This window comes from Pyrus communis, chromosome 12 (genome assembly GCF_041283825.1).
Source record: "Pyrus communis isolate YQ-2024b chromosome 12, ASM4128382v1, whole genome shotgun sequence".
Taxonomy (NCBI): domain Eukaryota; kingdom Viridiplantae; phylum Streptophyta; class Magnoliopsida; order Rosales; family Rosaceae; genus Pyrus; species Pyrus communis.
Window position 1 is genome coordinate 1,671,121 of NC_142576.1, and position 22,006 is coordinate 1,693,126.

The 22,006-nt window shown below is 35.8% G+C and overlaps 2 protein-coding genes across 10 annotated transcripts; both read right to left on the reverse strand.

Moving 5' to 3' along the window:
* Positions 1-2,110: 2,110 nt before the first annotated feature.
* LOC137746325 (protein tesmin/TSO1-like CXC 2) lies at positions 2,111-6,070 on the reverse strand. Its single transcript, XM_068486411.2, has 10 exons — positions 5,890-6,070; positions 5,395-5,561; positions 4,614-5,304; positions 4,076-4,518; positions 3,915-3,989; positions 3,553-3,733; positions 3,371-3,466; positions 3,189-3,255; positions 2,971-3,091; positions 2,111-2,886 (listed from the first exon to the last, which is right to left on the reverse strand). The coding sequence occupies exons 1-10, from the start codon at positions 5,947-5,949 to the stop codon at positions 2,595-2,597; spliced, it is 2,193 nt and encodes a 730-aa protein (XP_068342512.2). The 5' UTR covers positions 5,950-6,070; the 3' UTR covers positions 2,111-2,594.
* Positions 6,071-8,498: 2,428 nt separating this feature from the next.
* Positions 8,499-12,115, reverse strand: LOC137745560 (uncharacterized). Of its 9 annotated transcripts, none has more exons than XM_068485523.2 (5): positions 11,617-12,115; positions 11,377-11,419; positions 11,102-11,198; positions 9,998-11,012; positions 8,499-9,283 (listed from the first exon to the last, which is right to left on the reverse strand). In XM_068485523.2, exon 4 carries the CDS (start codon positions 10,940-10,942, stop codon positions 10,043-10,045), a length of 900 nt encoding a protein of 299 aa, XP_068341624.2. In that variant the 5' UTR covers positions 10,943-11,012; positions 11,102-11,198; positions 11,377-11,419; positions 11,617-12,115; the 3' UTR covers positions 8,499-9,283; positions 9,998-10,042. The 9 variants fall into 9 exon arrangements, with proteins under 9 accessions (XP_068341624.2, XP_068341629.2, XP_088538106.1 ...); XM_068485528.2 differs by having other exon boundaries at positions 11,102-11,187; positions 11,617-11,747; XM_088681980.1 differs by having other exon boundaries at positions 11,377-11,416; positions 11,617-11,693.
* Positions 12,116-22,006: the final 9,891 nt, after the last annotated feature.

Here is a 22,006-nt window from a genome sequence, read left to right on the forward strand (position 1 = left end):
TCACCACTAGGAATTTCTTGTCAGTTGCTACTGGAAGGAAAATGCTTGGTGAGGATTTATCTTGCCAGTTATTACCCACGCATCTATCTAGGTTATCGGCTATAATAACTCTTATGTTTCCTCAGTTTCTCCATCTAAAAAGCAACAAAATATCGAGGTGAATCTTGAACAAAATATTGGAGAAAAACTTTGTATTTGGTGTGTGAGCTTTAGGTTGGATGTAGGGTTTATATAAAGGAAAATAAAAGGATAAGGTTGATGCCACGCGACGTGATTGATTGAAAATCATATCAAAAATCTATCCACAAATATTTTAAATGGATAGTGACACGTGGTACGATAGGATTGATTAAAAATCTTATCAGAAATATATTCACAAAATTCTTACAGAATCATGACACGTAACGGGATTGGTTAAAAATCCAATCAAAAATCTATCCACACAAATTATAATTTCAAATAATGATATGTGTCTTGATGAGATTGGTTAAAAATCTTATCCGAAATTAAAAATAAAATTATCCTTTTGTTATTTTTTTTTAAAATAATTTTTTAATACAAAAATTACCTAGGCAATTCATTTATGGGTGGAGATGTACTCGAATGGTTATTATTCACTAAAGCAATAATTTTTCAATACAAATTTGACGCTGGAAATGAGCACACATTTTACTTGGTAGCCTTCGCATCTCCTCCATCTATTTACTTTTGCTTTGCTGCAGAATCTTTCCATCACCAAAACCAGATTCCTAATTAGAAGGTTTGTTCATGTTGTCAGGCGAGTCTGGATCCTTGCCGGATCTTCTTTGTGAGGATTTGAATATTTTTATTTAAAAATAAACATACACAATATTTAACAAAAACTGACCGTACGATGAACTATTTACAGATACTCAGGATCCTCATCAAAAAAATCCGGAGAGGATCCTGTTGGTTGTCGGGCAGTGCTTCTCGGAGGCATCAGAACCGGAGTCCACCCAGAGTGGAAGGAAACCAAAGAAACAAATGTGATCGAGTTCCAGTGCGAATTGCTGTTCAACAATCTTATATAGAGGTTGCTGTTGGAGAAAGCTTGGCTTGCAAACTATGAGTTTTGTGTGCATTAATTTGATACTGAATTACGACTTGAACCTCTGTGCAACTTGAGATTCTTCACAACAATAAGCAAACATTTTGAATGTGCGTTTAAAATGACTAAAAACGCTTTTGGTGAAAATATTTTTAGAACCAATCCTCCTGGAAAAACACTTAAAGTGCTTCCTGAAAGAAACACATAATTGGTGCTTCTTGCAGAAAGCACTTGTGCTTTGGAATCAAAAAACATTTTCTTTCAAAGCGCTTTCAGTCATTTTAAAAGGACATCCAAACGAATTTATCAACAATAAGCATACATGTAATTTGACTCCCCTGTCTTGGAGGAAGTGAAGATAATGACATTGAAACAATAGCGTATACTAAACATTGATGATAAATTCATGCGGCATATTCACAGCAATAAGCAGCATACATATAATTTTCGAAAGAAAAACATTCAGCATACATAAACGTGTTGGAACCTCCAATTGTCCCACATCGGCCAAGAGGGAAGAAGAGAACCCATTTATATAGAATTACCCCACTTTAACTAACATCGAGATTTTTTGTGATAAAACTTTGCACCTGAAGATTGTGCAGGTGGTTAAGTAGGGACAATATCAATATTGTTAGAGTGGGCCGTTGACCTGAAAAGTTCTACATGGCCTCCTTTCGCCCGAATGCAGGAAAGGAAGGTGCTCCGATCTCAAACCTACAAATCATTCGCTTTGAGGCATCGAGTCTAGCCTCCTTGAAACAATGGTTACGGATTCAAGATTTTTAGCAATAGCAGTAATTTTGCTTTGCAATGCCAATCGATAACTTCCAAAGATCTGAGACCCACAGCGGTCATCCTCATGACATAGAAATCGTCAGCATCAGCAGCAGCAGCAGTAGAACACGAAACAATTGACAAATTCTCGAGTGCGGGGGAAAGGCATCCTCCTGAAGGGAAATCAAGGATAGGAAAGACAGATTTGAGTTACCGTCACATGCTCCAGTTTTAGAGTGGTTAAAGATTTTGAAGAAAAAAGGGTTCCGGGTAAGAAGTAATCTACTTTTCCTCCTCCTCTTAAGAGAAACACAAACGTATTACAAAACTTGACATCGTTTTAGGAGTAACGGTTAACGCCATCAGTGATTCAGTATTCGTAACATAAAGATTGCAAGAAGCCACATCTTTGTATCACAACTATGCAGCAGAGAATATGCGTTGAAGTGGAGTGCGTGACTGAAGCTTGTGGCCTAAGTCACTGCTTTCGTGTTGATTCAAGAGTTGGGAAAGCCAAATAATTGGGAGATCTTGATCCCTTGCTGCTGTCCGTAAACTACCAGTCATAATTCATGCAAAAAGTCCCATGTTTTTCTTGGTTGGACTTGGACCAGCCCATACGGCGATTTCCATCTTCCTGAATTGCGAGAGCAAGAACAAGTCTCTCTTCTTTTTTCTGCACCCTTTTTCCGATTTCCTGATTTTTCTCCTTCGACTTCAGTTTCTTAGACTTCTATCGTGGAGCAAGTCACTGCTTTCGTGGTGATTCCAGAGTCGGGAATGGTGGAATGGATCTCAGAACTAACTTCCTGCCGCCCCTCCAAGCTGACCCAAACTCGCTGCCGCTGTGAGGAGGCGATACCCTCTTTGAGTTTGGAGAGGTTGACTTATGTGAGCCACTGCTAGCCAACGTCTCAAGAGTTCCGTCTTCAGGAATTGCCTGAAGATGCTTTTCGAGCTGAGGAGATGATACCACAGAATGCAGAGAAAATATTTTCTGTTTCCCGTTAGAAGAGGATGTCAATTGGTCTCGAGGAGGTCTGCAAAACAAAATAACCTTCAAACATTTTACAATATATCTCAAAGAAGTTACATACAGTCTAACAAATAAGTGAGTCGAAAACCTGAAAATCCTCGAACGTGCCATTGGGAGATCTTGATCCCTTACTGTCGGTAAACTGACATTCAGTGCATCCATATTCGGAACTACTGATTCATCTCCTCCAACTTCAGCTTGTTTAGATTCTATTGGATAAAGAAAAAGAATAAATTAAAGGTACACAAATTGTGAATCCTATTAGAACATGAAATGATTAGTTAAATTTTGTATGACTTTGCTCACCATCTTTCCGGCCAAAAGTGTTCTTACACCCTACACATCTGCAGAGGATGCCGCATCCAGCACCACCCTTGGTAAGAAAATCGAAGGGTCCATGGACCATATCAGTTGGTAGATATATACCAAAAACTTTAATAGATTTACAAGAGCGTTACATTCATACAAAAGAGGCCAAAACTCGGTACCTGGAAGCATTCACAGTACTTTTTCAAGCAACTTGATTTTCTACAATTGCATCCCCTTTTATGCCTAGCTGAAGACGGAGTCGAGTTAGTTTCCTCCTGCATAGGCAACATTGTGAGTCTACATGATTATAATTTATAGGACAATGCAAATGCAACAGATGATCTCGGTTATAATTTCTAACCCCGTGCTGTGGAATAGCAACGGCGCTTGCAGTTACTTTGGGAGCAAATGCAAGTGGGTTGCGAGATTCAATTAGTTTGCGATTCTCTAAAACAATATTCTCATAATTAGGCTTGTTGAAGCATTCTTGACATGAACAAGGCTCAATACAGTAGAGACCAGCAGCAAAACAATCGCAATAACTGCAATGAGAACATGGGAGGTCAAAGTAAGAGATGAATGGAAAGAACCAATCCATAGTGTACAAGGCAAACAGCGAAAATGGAAAATTATAATTGATTACCAAACGCTAAACTGCTAATTAGTCGATATACTGCATACATAAACTCATAGTTTGATAGATAAGGTATGCACAAAACTCACAGTTTCAAACATTTTGATCTCTTACAGTTACAGCGCTTGCAAGCCAAACTTTCTCCAACAGGCTGCAACCTAAGCCTGCAAGTTATCAAACGTTAAAACAACGGCATTCAGATGGATAGAAGTAAAGAATACGAATAGTCATTAAAATTTAAGGCGCATGCCTTTTCTTCTCAGGACTATTACAGTCATGTTCTTGACCAACTGCTGCACATACTTGGGGAGGAGTTTCTGCAACCTGAGCTTTATTTTTACATGATTCATCACGAGAAACCTCACTGGGAGTCAAAGAAGTACTAGATATCTTGGAGTCTGGAAAATTTATAGCTCGACTCTGAGAAATATCATGCTTGACAACCTTACTTAAGTTACTTTCACTCGAAGTTGCAAGAGCATTCAAGTGCAAACCAATGCCAGGTAACCTTGAAGATGAATAATCACAACCTTTTATAGTTTGAACCAACTGATTTTCGACAGAGGCGACTTCACAACTGGACTGCGGTAAGGCTAAAGAACCGCCACTAGCATCTATTGATTTCCTTTGGTGAGCTGCTGGCCTTTCAAAATCCAAACAGCGCCTGCGTATTGCGTATGACTGAGAACTAGGCTGCACAAGGTCAAACAAAATTGTTGCATTTCCATCAAATCGAAAAAGTATGAAACTCAGTTCAACAAAAAATATTGTCCAAACCAGTATATTACCTTGCAGCTGGAATGTATACAATTCAGCGACTTTTTATCCACAATACCACTTGGATCATTAACATTTAACTTATCCAGTAAAGTTCCAGAAAGTATCGCCGGAGCTTGATCTGTTTCCTTAGTTCCCCGAATACCTTCTGGTTGATTACTGACCTTTCCCAATTCGCATTCTTCACTAGAATCGATAGGACCAGCAGATTCCTCTACTTCAATATCATTGTCTCGTAGGATGTTTGACATAAAAGAGATTTCTCCAGGATCTACTGGTTTAGGAACATGCCTCGCACATTTCTCCTTAATGGTTGTCAAATCAAATTTTAACTGATCATCAGAAATCAACCTCACCAGATCGCATGCGGCTGCATCTTTCTTCTGCTCAACTCTCAGAATTCTGCGCAAATGTGTATCCCTCTCGAAAAGCGAGTGCCTTCCTTTCGAATGATGTACACCATTTCTATGTGGGCTACCAGAACTATACTTCAAGGTATTTAGAAACTCAACCGGTGGTTCCAAATTCTCAGTTGGTACTGCACTAGCTACCTCTACATCTGAAGAACTTCCGGATGAAAAGCATTCCGGTTGGTCAGTACCTAAATACGCTTGCTCAACTGAAACCGGAACTCCATCACTTTTACTGTTTCGGTTTCCACTCTGGAAGGACTCGGGTTTCGGTGAATCAGAGAAGTGATGCCTGACAACATGAACAAAACATCAAACACTAGTACAATTAAAAGTAGTAAAATCAGCAACGCAGGAAGAAAAGATATGGTTAAAACCTTACCTTCTAAGTAAGAACTGTGTTTCTGGGACCGAAAGATTCTGCGGCGAAGCGAAAATAGAAGGAAGAGATGCAAAAGCTAGGGAGTTGAAAGTGTGATGATCGTTTCCTGCGGAGTTCACCGGCTCAATTGGGGAAAGATTGCTAATGTAGTTGAACACAGGGGAATCCTGCAGAAATCATCAAACAGGAATCATTTCGCACTCTACGGCCTAGAAAACGCAACCGATCTCGAAAGATTGAGAAGGAATCGAAGGGTTTTGCAGGAATCATACAAAATTCTGAAAAATTACAACAAACCCATTTCTGCAAAGTGGAAAATGAACAGTGGGAAGTGACAAAAATTAAAACTTGATTCGAATCCAGATTTTAAAATTTTAAACCAAAATTTTAAATTTGCAAATAAATTGAAGAACATGAAAAAACTAAACCCAGCAGAACCCATTTGACCCAGGAAAAAAAAAATTAATTCATAAAAAAATTGAAAAAAAAAAAGACCTCGTATTTAGCAGGAAGAGGAGTGGTGGGGGTGATCTGATTCTTCAGCGGAGTGTCCATGGTCGGAGATGAAGCTCCGCCGCATCAAATCTCTCTCTCTCTCTCTATAGAATTTTAGAGAGAGAAACAGAGTGAAAATAATAGAAGGGGGAGGACTGGGGCGGCAAGGCGGGAAAGGGAGGGATTTTCGTTTTTTTGTTTTTTCCTTTTGTCCCTGTGGGTGTGGGGACCGCCCTTGACCTTGTGTTCGTGAGGTTTCGGTTCAGATAAACGGCATGTCGTTAAACTCCCATTTGCAAATGAGTATAGGACCCCAAAAGATAAAAAGCCCAATATGACCACGGCCCACAATAGTTTTTTTTTTTTTTTTTTTTTTTTTTTTTAACAAAGGATACAGCGTTAGGGGTTAAATAGTTAGTTGTTAGGAGAGAGGGGAATCGATAAAGAGATAGAGTCAAGTCAAGGAGTTAAATTGTTAGTCGTTAAATCCCTAATAGTTAAATTGTTAATAGTTGATGCTCCAGTTAGAATATGTGACTATAAAAGGTAGGCTCAGGGTGAAAAAGATAGAGAAAGACTTATAAAGAATTTGAAAAAGACTATAAGAGAATATATAGAGTACTTAGAGCTAACGGAAGACTTGATGCAAAACTGAGCGTAATGACATTCTAAGATTCATACAGCCAACTCCACTTCATGTACGACTTGATTGTTGTTGTTGTAGTTAATTGGTAGTGATTAGTGGAGTTTTGTATTACTCCTCAATTGAATTGAAGTCAAGTTAAGCAATTCACACAGCCATTTGTTAATTTTTTATGATTAATCTTCTTCAATTCATTTATCAGTCCATGGAAATACACATGCGTTTTTTGATATTATATATTTTTCGAATTTTTTTAAGTTATATATTTGGGACATGATCAATAATTGAATGGGTGTGAAAATTGGGTGGCAAATAGTTCGAAAGCTGTAGCTTTCATAATCCTGCAACAAAATACTCTGGCAGTTCGGCAGAAAGGCAATCATCTCTTTCCCCTTCGTTTTCTTATTTTGCATATCTTTTTCTATCTTAATTAAGGATTGTGAGTTCGATAAAATTCCATCGTGCTCCAAAATATTATGTTATTTTTTGAGTTTCATGTAAGTTGTTTGTGTAAGAAGATTTTCGACCGGAACAGAGTTCACACTCACACTCGGTTTTTCGGGCTGGGGCAAGAAACCCTAAATCGAACCAATCTTTAAGGTTCGCTTTGAGTTTGCTTTAATAAGAAGTATTTTATAAGAATTTTTGTTAGAAGCATAAACGATTTTATGAGAATAACTTATAAGTACTTTTAGAATTCAAAAAAAGCTTAGAGTTGACAAGCCCAAATTGGACCAGCCTTAAAGTCGGTTTCGGCCTACTTTTATAAAAGCATTTAAGCTCATAAGTACTTTTATTAGAAAGATTTAAAAAAAAAAAATTGTTACCCGTGAGCACATTTACAATCACATCAAAATCTACAAAAAATACGATACACTTGATCAAGATGCACAACGAAGATTGCATCCATACAACTTTAACACTCGAGAATCACCTTAAGTTATTTTTGTCAAACACTGACATAAACAGTTCTTTTTTTTTTCTTTTTTTTTTTTGGAACAAACAATATTATTTGGGGGAGTTGGCCAACCCTCACAATGGACTTGCCATAATAATGTGGTTAAAATTTACCTTTGGCGAGAATTGAACCTAAGACCTCTCACTTATAAGTGAAGAAGAATACCACCAGACCGTAGTACTAAGTAACAACACACATAAACACTTTGAGTTGAATAGATGTGCCGCGTAGCCAAATTGGCTCTAAAAGGTGCCCTTAAAGTTCAAATCTCTGTCTCCGTAGTATAAAACAAAATATGGGTTGATACAAACATTCAAGTATTCAAATTCAATGCACAACGCTTAATTGCAATAGCAACTATAAGTGGACCAACGCATTCCCAACAAACTCTAATTTATTTGTATCTAGTTAGGTACATATACCAAATATTCAAACTTCACCTAATGCACATAAAAGCTCCTATAGAAATCAGTACAAGGAGACCCTCGGGTTAGTTTGAGGTTGTTGTGTTGCAAAAAAAATATGTTGTTTTTAGAAGCAGAGGTAGAGCTACTTTTGTTTTCTGTTGTTTTGAATCCATGATTTTTACAAAAAGCACCTTTTTTTTCAATTACCGAACACAATTTTGACCCAAGCTTTTTAAAAAAAAAAAAATTGCTTTTAAAATAATTTCAACAATGACAAACCATCAATTAGGGCTATTGCATCCATTTAAATCCTTAACCAACACATGTTTTGAATATTTTGACCAATTAGGGGTTGTCACAAGCTAATGTCTGAAGGAACTGAACCTGGCCTGGCTCGGAGGAGCTAAAGAACTCACCCGAGATTTGAAAATTTCTCCCGTAAATAGCTTAACCCTAGCCTAATTCCGGCGCTAACCCTACCACCGCGAACGCTCAGCCTACGCCAAATTTGTGGCCGGGTTTGTGCCTGTTACAACAAAATCGTAGCTGCAACATTCAACCAGTGAATGCATCCATAAATCAACAGAGAAAATATGAAGTGTAAGGTTCAATAAGCATGAAGTTTGGCAGCTTTCTTCAGCAAAAATAACTCACTCTTTGAATGCTATGCAAATCTCAACCAACCATCTTTAAATTTCGAGTTAACACCAAACTACAACTAAGACAGGCTTAAACTTCTGCAAAAATTACTCACAGTGGAAACGCATAGTGGAAGGTATCGAAGTAGCTCGGCTGAAGGGGGAGGGGGTAAAGAGGCAGAAGATGTGATTGTTCCGGGTTTCAGCTAGAGCATATGCAGTCGAATTTTGAGCCCTGATGCAAAGGAAGCACAATGTGTTGCAAGATGAGCAGGCTCCATAGGGTAAACAGGTACATCTACAGAGAAATCAAGCACAAAATAATTGTTGAACTCTCTTCATCACAATGCTCCTTGATACAAGATAATGTGCTGTATCCGACCTCGGGCTATAGAAGATGCTTTTCGAGGCTTCAAGAAAAAGAGCAGCTGCGAATTGTCCCCTTTTTATCCACAAATTCATGCCTAGCACATACATTATCATTTGACCCTTCACCCGAAACAGGCAAAGTAAGCCAGGAAGTTGTGCAGGGTGCTTAATTCTACCCCTTCACATTCCTTCAGTTATGTACAATTTAACCTTCTATATCCTTTCTTCCACTTGATTGCTAGCAACTGTAAAATTTTCCAGACCAAAGATTCCCATTACTTCTATGTTGACTTGTATAGTGAATGTGAGATCTCGGCTGCTTGAACCGTCCCAAGAGAAAAGCATTCCTAGCACAAGCACCCAAAAGCTATAATCTGGACTTCAACAAGCAAAAGCAGTAGACCTCCGTCAATTGCTTAATCTCACTCAAAAGCTCAATAGCATCAGTTACCTAGTTATACAAACATCATTCAAGTACCATAGTACTTCATGCTTTCAATCTCTTGTAGTCTAGCTACATTTCCGTGATGGTCAAGCATCTAAATGCAAGAATACGTAAAATGGAGGGTCTGAACCGTTTCATACTTGTCAAAGTATTCGCACAGCAATACCCACAACACAATCAGCAGTATAAAATGATCCCAAATACAAGTGGAGTTAGGCCAATTCAAAGAAATGTTACAAAAATAAAATCAGATATGGCTACTTAACAAGAATAGGATGTGGCCAAGTCCATTAGCATTCATTCCGACTTTGGAAAAGAACATCACTATAGCTAGCGCAAACATGATCAAATAAGAAGTTCAATGATTTGCTGAGTAAGAGTGCATTAATTTCAATATTTGCGCATCCATGATTTTAACATAGAATTCTCAATAGGCAAAAGAAAAAAAAAAAAAAAAAAAAATTAAACAGTGAAATTAACGGTATATGGAGCATATACAACCAGTAAAAACAAAACTGTCTGATGTATTTTGATTGCTCAAGCTACTCATGAAGAGAAACCAAAAGAGGTTGAGAAAAAACAAATGATCATATATAATCATCTTTTTTGCAGTAATTCAATCACATAGCTGAGAAAAACATCACTCACTAGAGGTTTTTCTGTTAGCAATCAATGGAGAACATCTGACTTCCTCTATTCATTCTTCCAAGCATACAGAATCAGCGAGAATCCTAGACTTTGTGACTTACTATCCGAGAATCTCTGCGAAAATGACCACTGCAACGTGCTTGGATCAGAGGCTGGTTGACTAGCCCACAACTTCTCTGCTGAGAGGCATGTCTTGAACATAAAAACAGCATTTCCAGGTGATGTACCAAACAGCCAATTGTGAACATCCCAGAAAACTTCAACTGCAAGCCCATCAACCAAGATGGTATGGTTCCCTCGGAACTTCCACCGAAGTCTCTTCACCTGCATCACAGGCTTGCTGTCAACGCGCACCAGGAGGCATGGATCATTGACGCCGACAGTGTCACATTCAATTACAAGGTCATGAACTTGACCATTATTGCAAAACTGAGCCTTTGTGGTGAATCCCCTCTTACCAAAAATATGCTCTCTCTTAGCAACGCAAACAGCACTCAAAGGCACAGGGTTGGCACTAGTCTTTTTGAAAGCTTCTTTCCTCATGTCTCCGAGAAGGAGAAGCATTTGCCTGTCCACCACAACCCCGACATAATATCCCTCCAAAGGTTCAGGCCCGGATCCGAATTTTGCCGATGAAAGGTCCCAATATATATCTATTTGACTCGAATAAGCTTCTAAACTCTTGGACCCTCTTCTCTTGGAGAACAACCAGGGTTTAATATCAACCTTACAAAGACACTGGTTTGATGAATCATCTATCCCAACACTAAGGCCTTGACCCATCAAATTCCTACTCCAAGTCACAGTAATCAAGCAAGACCGGCCTCGTAACCGGCATTGATACATACAAGTAACCAAATTCTGGGCACCCCTACTACTATTTGATGATGAAGAATCAGCAACCTGAACCCCAATTTCACCAAAACAAGATGGGAAATCTCTCATTTTTCAAACCAAGCACCGCAATTCACTTTTCCAAACTTTCTTTGGGGAATTTTAACAAACGATTGGTGACCTTACACAAAAAACAACACAAAACCCACAGAACCACTCAGAAATTACCAAAAACAAGAGCAAAACAACAAGAAGAAGCAGAGAAGTTACCTCAAATTGACCAGGGGCAAAAACCCAACTCAGAAATGCTTCAAAATCTGATAATCCAGCCTTGATTTGATCTGGGTTGCTGGCTCCTGATGCATTACTGCACAAAATCCATTAATCTAAATTTAAAGAAACCAGCTTTAAAAATGTGGGCTGTAAAATAAATCACAGAGAGAGAGAGAGAAGCAGAAGACAAAAAGCAGACTTGTTTCACTATCAACGGGAAGACCTCCGCCAAAACAAATAACACTATTTATAAATAAAAATTAAATCTTTACCTCAAAGAAACAGAGAGAATATGAAGAAAAAACAGTAAAGCTGCTGCACTCAGAGAGAGGAGGAGAGAGAGAGAGAGATAAATGTCAAAAATATATAAAACAAATAACACTATTTATAAATAAAAATTAAATCTTTACCTCAAAGAAACAGAGAGAATATGAAGTAAAAACAGTAAAGCTGCTGCACTCAGAGAGAGGAGAGGGGAGAGAGACAGAGATAAATGTCAAAAATATATATACCTCAAAGACGTTGACAGCTGCTTGCTTGTGTAGTCTAATGAAGGTGAAGCAAAAAGAGGGATATATAGCAACTGGGTTTTGCTGGAAAGGTTGGTTTTTGAAAAGATTACAGAACAGAAAGGAAAAAAAAAGCATCTCTCTCTCTACTCTCTCTCCTCACTCATGATTTCTCTCTCTAGAACTTTGCTTTAGCTGACATGCTCACATGAGATACAGGGAGAGAGTGAAGCCCCAAAAACTGAAACCCAATGGGGAATTTTCCTCAGAGTTTATAGGAAGAGGGCAAATTTGCAAATTTGTTTTGGTGATATGTGCTCGGAAAGCTTTCAGAGCTGGGATTTTAAAACCTCCACTCTCATGGAAATTAAGTCATAAAAACGGAAAAATAAAAGAAGGAAAAGAATAAAGCTTTATTTTTGCTCCCTAATTTTTGCATGTTATTTTAAAGAAGAGTTTTTTGGGGAAGAGGCCCCTCCACCGGCTTTTGTGAAGTGCAAGCACGATTATGTCTCACATTAATTGGTTTTTAAGAAACAATAATAACTTGCATCGCACACAGTATTTCAAAAAATAATGCTTCCGGGTTCGTTTTGTTGGATGTATTTCTGTTCATAAGCGTTTTGTTGAAATTAATTTTCAAGAAACATGTTGAAATTATTATCAAATTTTAAGAGTTTTTTTAGGAAAAGTGCCTCAACTAGTTGGCATGCGCTTTTTCAAAAAACACTTTTGTGATTCGAGTTTTTAATTTTTTTTTTTGTTCAAATGTTGTTAGGAGAATCTCTTAACATCGAAAATATTTAGTCCTCTTAAAAGTAATCTCAAACAGGCAAGTTCATTCAAGTTGTGTCCTGGTTGAAAGAGTATATTTTTCAACGATTACTTTTGCTAAATATGGGATATAATTAAAAATCGTTTAATCATCTATGGATAGGATATGAATTGACGGTTTTTAACTTTTCTTGTCTTGAAGTTTATCTAAAACATAAATTGTTACAACATTCAAATATGTACATTATTTTTTAACAGACGATATTATTTATATTAATAAAAAGGATAGTGAATTTAGCCTCATAATAGACTAATAATAATATGGTTTAAATTTATTTTTAACGAGAATCGGATCTATCTCTCAATAAGTGAAAAAAAAAAAAAAACTATTAAATTACAATACTAAATCACGACAAATATGTACACTTATACCGCGTAGTCGCAGTACAAGAATGACTTTTGACCGCAGCCAGGACGGACTACCTTTTGTCCTGACCACTGAATAGTGTTGCCAATTCATGGATCAGAATCCTCTCATGAGCTAAAGATGAAGATCCTCTTAAACAAGTTCAATCATTTAAATTTTATCCAACAATTATAATTATTATAATTTTTAAAAAAAACCTCTTGTTTGTAGCAGTTGGATAAAATTTAAACAATTCGATAGACTTGCTCAAGAAGATTCTCACCCCATAGCTGAGGAGAGGATCCTGATATTCAGGCTTTCTCTCTCTGTTTAGAATTTGAAAATCTGTACGAGTTGGTATTGTGGGAGCACTGGTAGGTATTTGATTCTGCAAAGAGTCGTTGGACAAGTGTTCTAGGTAAACTTCTTGAGCAAATCTCACTCACGCGCTAGTTTTGAGGACTTTTCATTTAATTAATTAATTAAATTTTTTTTTTTGTTTCTTGTTTCGGAATGCTTTTTGAGTGTAAACAGGATTTTCTTCCCTCTTATTCACATTTCCTTCTTTCCTTTCCTGTCACAATTTGTTATTTGTCTTACCGTCTTTTTAAAAAATTAGGATAAAGTACAAAAAACTACCTCAATTATTGGTGTCACGACACTTTCATACCTTATTTTTTAAAATTGACAATGTCATACTTCATTTTTAGAATTTGGTCCAATGTTATACCTTGGTTACTTGGCCGTTTAGTTTTCAGTTAAATGCTGACGTCGCTTGATTCGAAACCCACTTTCTATTAAAAAAATTATTAAAAACTAAAAAAATAATTATTTAATATTTTTTAAAATAATAAAGAAAAATAAAAAATCCAACCCAACCCTCTGTTCGTCCCTTCCCAACCCTCTCTCTCCCCCCATCTTCATCTTCTTCTCTTCTTAATCTTCAACCAAAAAAAAAATTTGAAAACCCATCGACACCCCCCCCCCTGGGGGGGAAGAAGAAGAAGAAGAAGGAGGAGAAGGAGAAGGAGGAAGAAGAATAAGAGGAAAGAAAAAAAAAAAAAAAAAAAAACCCAACCAAACCCAACCCAGTTCGTCCCCCTTCCCCCCTACCAACCCTAAATCCACCACTCTCATCCATTCTCCACATCCTCTTCTGCACCTATCATCCACCTTCTCCGCGCACCTATCTTCATGCCGACAGGATCTAGGTTTTTTTTTTTTTTTTTTTTTTTTTTGTTTTTTGGGTTGCAGGAGGGAGAAAAGCGGGGAATACAAACTGAGGGTGGGTGTAGGGAGAAGACAAATTGGATTTTTTTTTTTTTTTTTTTTTTTGGGGGGGGGGGGGGTTGCAGGTGGGGGAAAGAAGATGAAGATGGGGAGAAGACAAAGGAGGGGGGAAGGGGGAGGGACGAACGAGGGTTGTTTTTTTTTTTTTTTTTTTAAACTTTAACTTTTTTATTATTTTAATATTTAAAAAATATTAAATAATTTTTTTTAGTTTTTAATAATATTTTAATGATTTTTTAATAGAAATTGGGCCTCAAATCAAGCCATGTCAGCATTTAACTGAAAAGTAAACGGCCAAGTAACGGAAGGTATAACATTGGACCAAATTCTAAAGATGAGTTATGACATTGTCAATTTTAAAATATGGAATATGAAAGTGTCATGACACCAATAGTTGAGGTAGTTTTTTGTGCTTTACCCAAAAAATTAATATAAGATGTTGAGGTGTCTTAATCATAACCGTTCAAGTAAAAGGTGATGGAATGAGAGAGAGATTAGGATGGGAGAGAATCATCCTCCTTTTAAGTATACCCAGACCACGAAGGGTAAGCCATATGTTATTATACAAGTAGAGGAAATTTTTTTTTTTTTTTTTTCAAGTGTCCCTCCAATTGTACAATGATATGTGGTGTACCACCCTCATATTCCGGACACACTGAAAAATATCTCCTTGTTTTGAAGCAATGTCTTGAAATGTGTTGTAGAGATGTTGTAAACTCTTTTTTGGTGAATATATGAACAGTCTTTGTCATGTGATGTTTTAAGAACTATCATCAATGTGTAATAAAATATGTAATTAGTTGTCTCGCTTAATAAATTGTTGGTTGGGTAATGAGAGCGAAACAAGCAAAACAAATGAGCAAACACAGATGGAACCAGAAACACAAATGAATGGACATTGACATAAACAAAAATGGCTGATGTGTATAGTTAACCAACCACATCGACCCCAAATTCTCATTTGATTCTAAGTTCTTTGGTTAATTCTGCTCCTATGAATCATACGAATGTTGAAAATAATAATAACACTACTCATAATAAAATGACGTATGATTTTGATGCAGAACGAATAAATTATTAAGTCGTAGTAAACAAACATGTGATGCAAGTTCAATACCACAAAGAATCGTAATACACGTTTCAATTTGAGAGATTTATTATTTTATTTATTACTAACCTCATGAGTTGCGAGAGTGCATCCCACGTGATTGGCTGTGCGTGTGGGAATATGGATAGCTAAAGTTATGAGTAAGCTTTGTCAATTCTTACATTATTGTGACATATAAGGACGTGGTTTTCACGTGTCACGATTTGTTAAAAAGAAAATTAATAAAAAAAATTTAAAAATTTTGAATTTTAACGATAAAAAAAAAAAAAGAATAAAGTGAATAATATCATGATTGATTTTTTAGTGTAAAAAATGAACAGTATCGGTAGCTTTTCATTAAAGTTTTCTTGGTTAAAACAGCCCAAAATTATCTGATCCTCTTGTTTATTGCTCTTGTACTTATTGGATTCAGATTTTAAATATGTTTTCAATTTTTTTTTCTTATTCGAGCGATGGTTTATATTAAATTATAGAGAGTGTATCTTCTGAGCATGCGAAGGTTAAAGAGTCTCATATCGAGTGAAAGAAAAACCTTACAAGAGTTTATAAGAGGTTAGACTACTCCTCATATTACTAATTAATTTTATAATGGAACCTTAACTTTTTTCATGGTATCGGAGCAGGTTGCCCCACGTGTGAAGCTCAAAGGTCACACGTGCTCTATGTCACCCAATTCGTGTTGTCCATGTATTTGGCTTGAAAATTCATCACACGTGAGGGACGTGTGAGGATGTGAACATTATAGAGTCTACGTCGATGAAAAGACAAATTATGCAAAGACTTATAAGAACTTAAACTACTCCTTATAATGTCAATTGATTTTATGATGAAACCTCAACTTTTCTTCAGATTCGAACATAAGTGTATTGATAAGAACAAACTACTCTAGCCAACTCTGATTTGTTTTATTTTCCTAACATTTTTATAACGGACGGTTGAGGTGGAGTCAATTTATGAAGGATGGAAAGGGAAGTTGTTAATTAGGGCAAAATAGTAAAGTGCATGTGTTGGGAGTAGGAGTTGATTGAGGAGGGTGCATGGATATGTGGGGTTTACAAGATATTATACTTCAAATAAAGAAGGATAAGAGACAAGCAAGCCATAAAAGTATCGGAGAAAAAGCAACCTATGTACGATTATAACCGTCCTTTTAATTTGTTGTTGGGATTAGCCTTTTGGTCTCCCTCTTTAATCCTACATGGAAAGTATACCAAGAGTGTTTATCTTTTTGATATACAAGATATCGGGGTGAGTACTTTGACTAAACCACACAATGATTATTGGTAAACAATAATTTGATATTGAAATCAGTATTCGTGGGCACACCAAAGTGGAGACTGGAGAATAATATAACTCGATTGTAATGCTAGCGGCACACCAAGAGTTAGGTGCTTCATAAAATTTAAAAAAAAAATCTACTTATTTTACAGGATAAAAAATAACATAGATATTTAATAACGGTTTAAGTTACATTTTTTCTGCCTTTGTATCACATGTAATTTAAGTTGTGTAAATAGATATTTGAATATCAAAAAATTCAAAAGAACTTTTCTTTTTCCATAACGGAAATTTCTAAATGTAGATAATGAAAACAAGAAGTAATAAAACTTATAGTCCGAAGAATATAGATTAAGAAACATGTCGACATACCAACTAATTATTAGTTTAGTCATTCTTTCTTTCACAATATTAAAAAATGAAATCTCAAGTTTGAATCTTGTAGTAGATAGTATCATGCTAGGTCTATTTGTACCCAAAGCAAAAGCTAGCCCTAGTTGATACCCTAAACAACAAAAAGCCAAGGAGTAGTAGTACCAAATAAGAAGAGACTTACTTTAAGCCGTAGTCAAATGAGGCCCAACCAGCAACTGCTTCTTCCATCATCTTGATGTGCCATCATTTTTTTTGTTGGCCACCACTTTGAATTACATAACTATGTGACAAAACAATATTCCTAGCTTCTTTATCAAACAATACAATAACACTTTATCAAACAATAAAATTGCACATCATGAATTATTTTGATGGTTAAGGTAATTCTCTTTAATTACTGTGTCATGCAATTTTCGAGTTCAATCTCTCTTCTAGGGTCGGATCCACTAAGTAACAAGATGTGTCAGCTGACACCCCCCCCCCACAAAAAAAAAGCTCATAAATCCTCCATGTAGAGTTAGGTGATGTCCTTTGAAATTCTGAAATCTCCCTGGATGTTGTCCTCCAACTTCTCTACAAAGTGTAAGATGACACTAGACAGAGCAGCTGCTAGCCTCGTACCTTTCCATACGTTGGTATGGGCATCTGTCGATAATATCACTCGACATATGTCATCAACTATGGACATGCTCGCTCAAAAACTATATACATCAGTCGACATGTTTGCTCGAAAATCATTGTCATTTGTCGACGTAAGTGCAATATGGCTTGGAAAATGACTTTAAACCTACCAAGTACTTGATGAAATGCCTCACAGACAAAATTAGCATGCTATTTCATCCAAAAAATTTTGCGCAGACCGCGCTATTCTTATTAATCCCTCTAATAATTTTTTTTGAATCAACCGTTGCTCTCTCTCCTCGCGGTATCATAAATCAGTTAGAATATCGCTTTTATTAAAACATAATAATAATTCCTAGCTGATACAGAGTGCATTGAACTATAATTGGATCGGCATGGGAGTACTCACATGAAGGTCAATAATAATATTAATTCTTCATGGTTGGTCTTAACATTATTAAAATTGATATTATGTGATTTTTATACTATGATTAAATGATATGTGTAAGCTTCTCCTTGGTCCTATTTTATAATAAATCACCCCTTGAATATTTATTTGAACCTCATCCGAATCTAAATTGTAAGGATTTTAGGGATTCTCACATTTTAGTCATTCATCGTGCATTGGGCAGACATAAATCATTTGACTTTTTTTTATTTATTTAAAATTACACACAAATAGTACCTAACGAAAACTGACCGTACGATATACGATAAACGGTTAAAATGTAGAGATCACTAAGATCCCCACAAAATGAATCTAGAGGGGATCCTCTTCCCTTGAATATCTAACCAATGCAGGGACCACTTCAAACGTATCAAGATATGGTTTTGCTTAATCTTGGATCATGGATCATCAACTTTAATATAAAAAATGACTAAGTGGTTAAGTGAGTTGAAAAACTTTTGAAAATGTGCTATCATAATTCACGGAGATTAGAATTCAAACTAGGGTTAAAGAGCGGATGCACTATCTAATCAACAGACTTTATCTGTTTATTAAAAATATTGTTATTGACGTGCCTTGTTGACGTGACATGAGATCTTCACATGCAAAGGAAGAAAAAGAACCCGATAACTTGGGTGAAGTGCAGACAGAGAAAGTGAGAGATTCATGCGATGGAAAAAAAGTAAAAAGCTCAAAGCTGTAAAATAAAATGTAATGAGGTGAGTGGGTCTTTCTGTAGCGAACTTTTGTTTTTGTAGAAGTGCTTGTATCAATCATTTCATTGATCTTTTTCACCCATTCCTTCTGAAGTTGCAATCATGTATTGTATGGATGGGGTATGCTTACATTTTGATGGTGTTTTGCAGCCGAACCTAGTAACATGAGCTTGTAACTAAGTGCCCAGTAGCATGAACTTGTAACTAAGTAAAACATTAAATTGTTTGATTGTATAAAAAAGTAAGTCAAGAAGGTGAGAAATACATTATCATCTCAATACTGAAGTCACATTAAAGCTAAAATATTGACCTAAGCCCTCCAGTTAGCAGGGCACATCCACCTTGATAGGTATAGCCAACCACAATTGCTGCTCATATCCAAAAAAAGAAAAAAAAAAAAAAAAGAAACAAAGTGGGGGGCAAAACAAAGTCAAAAGGTTAAATTCCAACATAAGATTGTATAACTTTTTTGTGTTATTTTCTTTCCATATAAATCGTCAACAATAAGAAAGGTTTTTCTCGAGTCCTGAGCTCCTCAATAGTCCATCTAACAAGAAAAGAATCCATTTTCCACCAATTTGGGCTTTACTTGGAAATTTGAAGTGGTTTTCTAAACCAAACTGTAGCCCAAAGCCCAGAATGACGTTCTCATTTTGTATATAATTTATGCAGGAGACACGTGAATTAGGTTAATTGATTAGGGTAATATGCATCAGTCATTTTTTATGTTTATGGGGTTCCACCCTCAAGAATCTCAATGGAAAGTCTTGCCTTAATTTTCAAAATTTCACGGTGATGCGAACGTGAAAACAAATAGATCAAACGATGATTTATGTACGTATTTGTAAAACTGACTAACAATCGTGAGTGTTAACCCACTTTTTTTGGTCAAAAAATAAAACTTTTTGTTTTTGCAAAATATTTTCCGTGAACATTAAGGAAAACTTTATAAGGTGTTTGGAAGCAGTTTTATGATTTATTGAGCAACAAATGTATACTTAGTAGAATATTTAAGTCGGAAACTGAAAACATAAGTGAAAAATACAATAGTGAGGACCAAAACATTGTCAAATGGGGTTCCACCCTCAAGAATCTCAATGGAACCTTAACTTTCAAAACTTTACAATGAGGCGAAGGTGAAAATAAATAGATTGAACGGATGTACGAATTTGCAAAACCGACTAAAAACCGTTAGTGGTTAACCTACGTTTTTTGGGTCAAAAATGAAATTTTTTATTTTTGCGAAATATTTTCCGCAAGCATTAATGAAAACTTTATAAAATATTTGGAAGTGGATTTACGATTTATTGAGCAAAAAAATTATATTTAGCAATATATTTAAGCCTAAAACTAAAAAAATAAATGAAAGATAGTCTTAAAATCACCTATAGGTGAAGTTTATACAAAAAATAGCAAAATTTTGTTTTTTTCAATAGTCTTTCATCATTTTTTGGTTGACAAAGAAGGTTCTATTAATATGTAGTTTAGATTTAGATAAAAGAAAAATTAACAAAAAAAAAAAGGTTCAAACATCTTTAAATTTAGGTTTTAAATCGTTGATTGCAAGTGTTTAAATATGAATTATGATAGATTTTTGCACAGGAAAATAAATTTTGAAGACATGAATTTAATAGTTTGTTGTAGTGGTAAGAGAAATAAAAGAAAAATTAACAAAAATAATTCAAATTCTTGCGGGTGGAAGAAAGTCACGCATGACTTTGTGGCTGCCAGAAAGTCACCTTGACTTTCTGCCACCCTCAAGAATTTGAATAATTTTTTTTACATTTTTGCTAATTTTTCTTTTATTTCTCTTACCCCTACAACAAACTATCATATTCATATTCTTCAAAATATATTTTTATATGCGTGGAGCCCAACTTATTTTTTAGACACCTTGGAGTTCGCCTCGTTCTGCGTACGCAAAGCCCGCCTCATCTTGTATGTCTGGGTTCGCCTCATTTTGCATGTGAGGTGTCTGCATTGTTGCGTGCCAGAGGCCCGCCCCTTTTTACGTCCATGGAGCCCGCACCGTTTTGGCGTGCATGGTGCCAACCTTGTTTTTCGTGGGCAGGGCTGGCCCCAATTTGTGCGACGTATCCAATCTTATTTTTGTGAGAAAAGCTTGCCTCGTTTTGCATCCAGAACTCTAGCTTATTTTCTGTGAGTGGAGCTCGACTTGTTTTGCATGTCATGGTTCGCCTCGCTCTGCGTGAGCTGAGTTCATCTCATTTTACGTGCGTCGAGCCTGCTAACACCCATGTTTTTTTGACAAAAATGCATATATTTTATTTTCTCAAAATATTTTTCATGAACTTTTTAAGGATTTTGGAAGCAGTTTTTCGGTTGATTGAGCAACAAATGTATACTTAGTAGAATATTTAAGCCTAACACTAAAAAAATAAGTGAAAAATACAGTAGTGAAGCCGATAATATTTTCAAATGGGGTTCTACACTCAAGAATCACAATGGAAAGTCTCACCTTAATTTTCAAAACTTCATAGTGAGGCGAAGGTAAAAGTAAATAGATTTATGTAGACTAAAAACTGGGAATGTTAACCCATGTTTTTTAAGGAAAAAAAATGAAAATTTTATATTTTTGCGAAATATTTTCCGTGAGTATTAAGGAGAACTTTATAAGGTGTTTGGAAGTGATTTTATGATTTATTCAGCAATAAATGTATACTTAGTAGAATATTTAAGCCGAAAATTGAAAAAATAAGTGAAAAATACAATAGTGAGGACCAAAACATTGTCAAATAGGGTTCCACCCTCAAGAATCTCAACGGAAAGTTTTACCTTAAATTTTCAAAATTTCACGGTAAGGAAAAGGTGAAAATAAATAGATTGAACAATGATTTATGTACGAATTTGCAAAACCGACTAAAAACCGTGAGTGCTAGCCCACACTTATTTTGTCAAAATTTTTTTTTTTTTTTTCTTTTTTTTTTTTTTGCGAAATATTTTCCACGAGCATTAAGAAAACTTTATAAAGTATTTAGATGCAAATTTACGAATTATTAAGCAAAAAATGTATATTTAGCTCAGTAGAATATTTTAGTTGAAAACTAAAAAAATAAATGAAAAATATAGTTGCGAGGCCCAGACCATTGTCAAATGGGGTTCTACTCAAGAATCTCAACGGAAAGTCTCATCTTACTTTTCAAAACTTCAGAATGAGGCGAAGGTGAAAACAAATAGATTGAACGGTTATTTATGTACAAATTTGCAAAACCGACTAAAAACCGTGAGTGTTAACACACGTTTTTTTTCTTCAAAAATGCAATTTTTTTATTTTCGTGAAATATTTTCCGTGAGCATTAAGGAAAATTTTATAAGGCATTTGGAAGCAGATTTACGATTTATTGAGCACCAAATGT

What these genes read in the sequence shown, in the direction of transcription:
- LOC137745560 (XM_068485523.2), bottom strand. Translation starts at nt 10,942, where the DNA reads ATGAGAGATTTCCCATCTTGTTTTGGTGAAATTGGGGTTCAGGTTGCT.
- LOC137746325 (XM_068486411.2), bottom strand. Translation starts at nt 5,949, where the DNA reads ATGGACACTCCGCTGAAGAATCAGATCACCCCCACCACTCCTCTTCCT. An exon ending in CTCTTCCTGCTAAATACGAG is followed by an intron (nt 5,562 to 5,889) that starts GTCTTTTTTTTT and finishes TGATTTCTGCAG; the next exon opens with GATTCCCCTGTGTTCAACTA. An exon ending in GTATACATTCCAGCTGCAAG is followed by an intron (nt 4,519 to 4,613) that starts GTAATATACTGG and finishes GACCTTGTGCAG; the next exon opens with CCTAGTTCTCAGTCATACGC.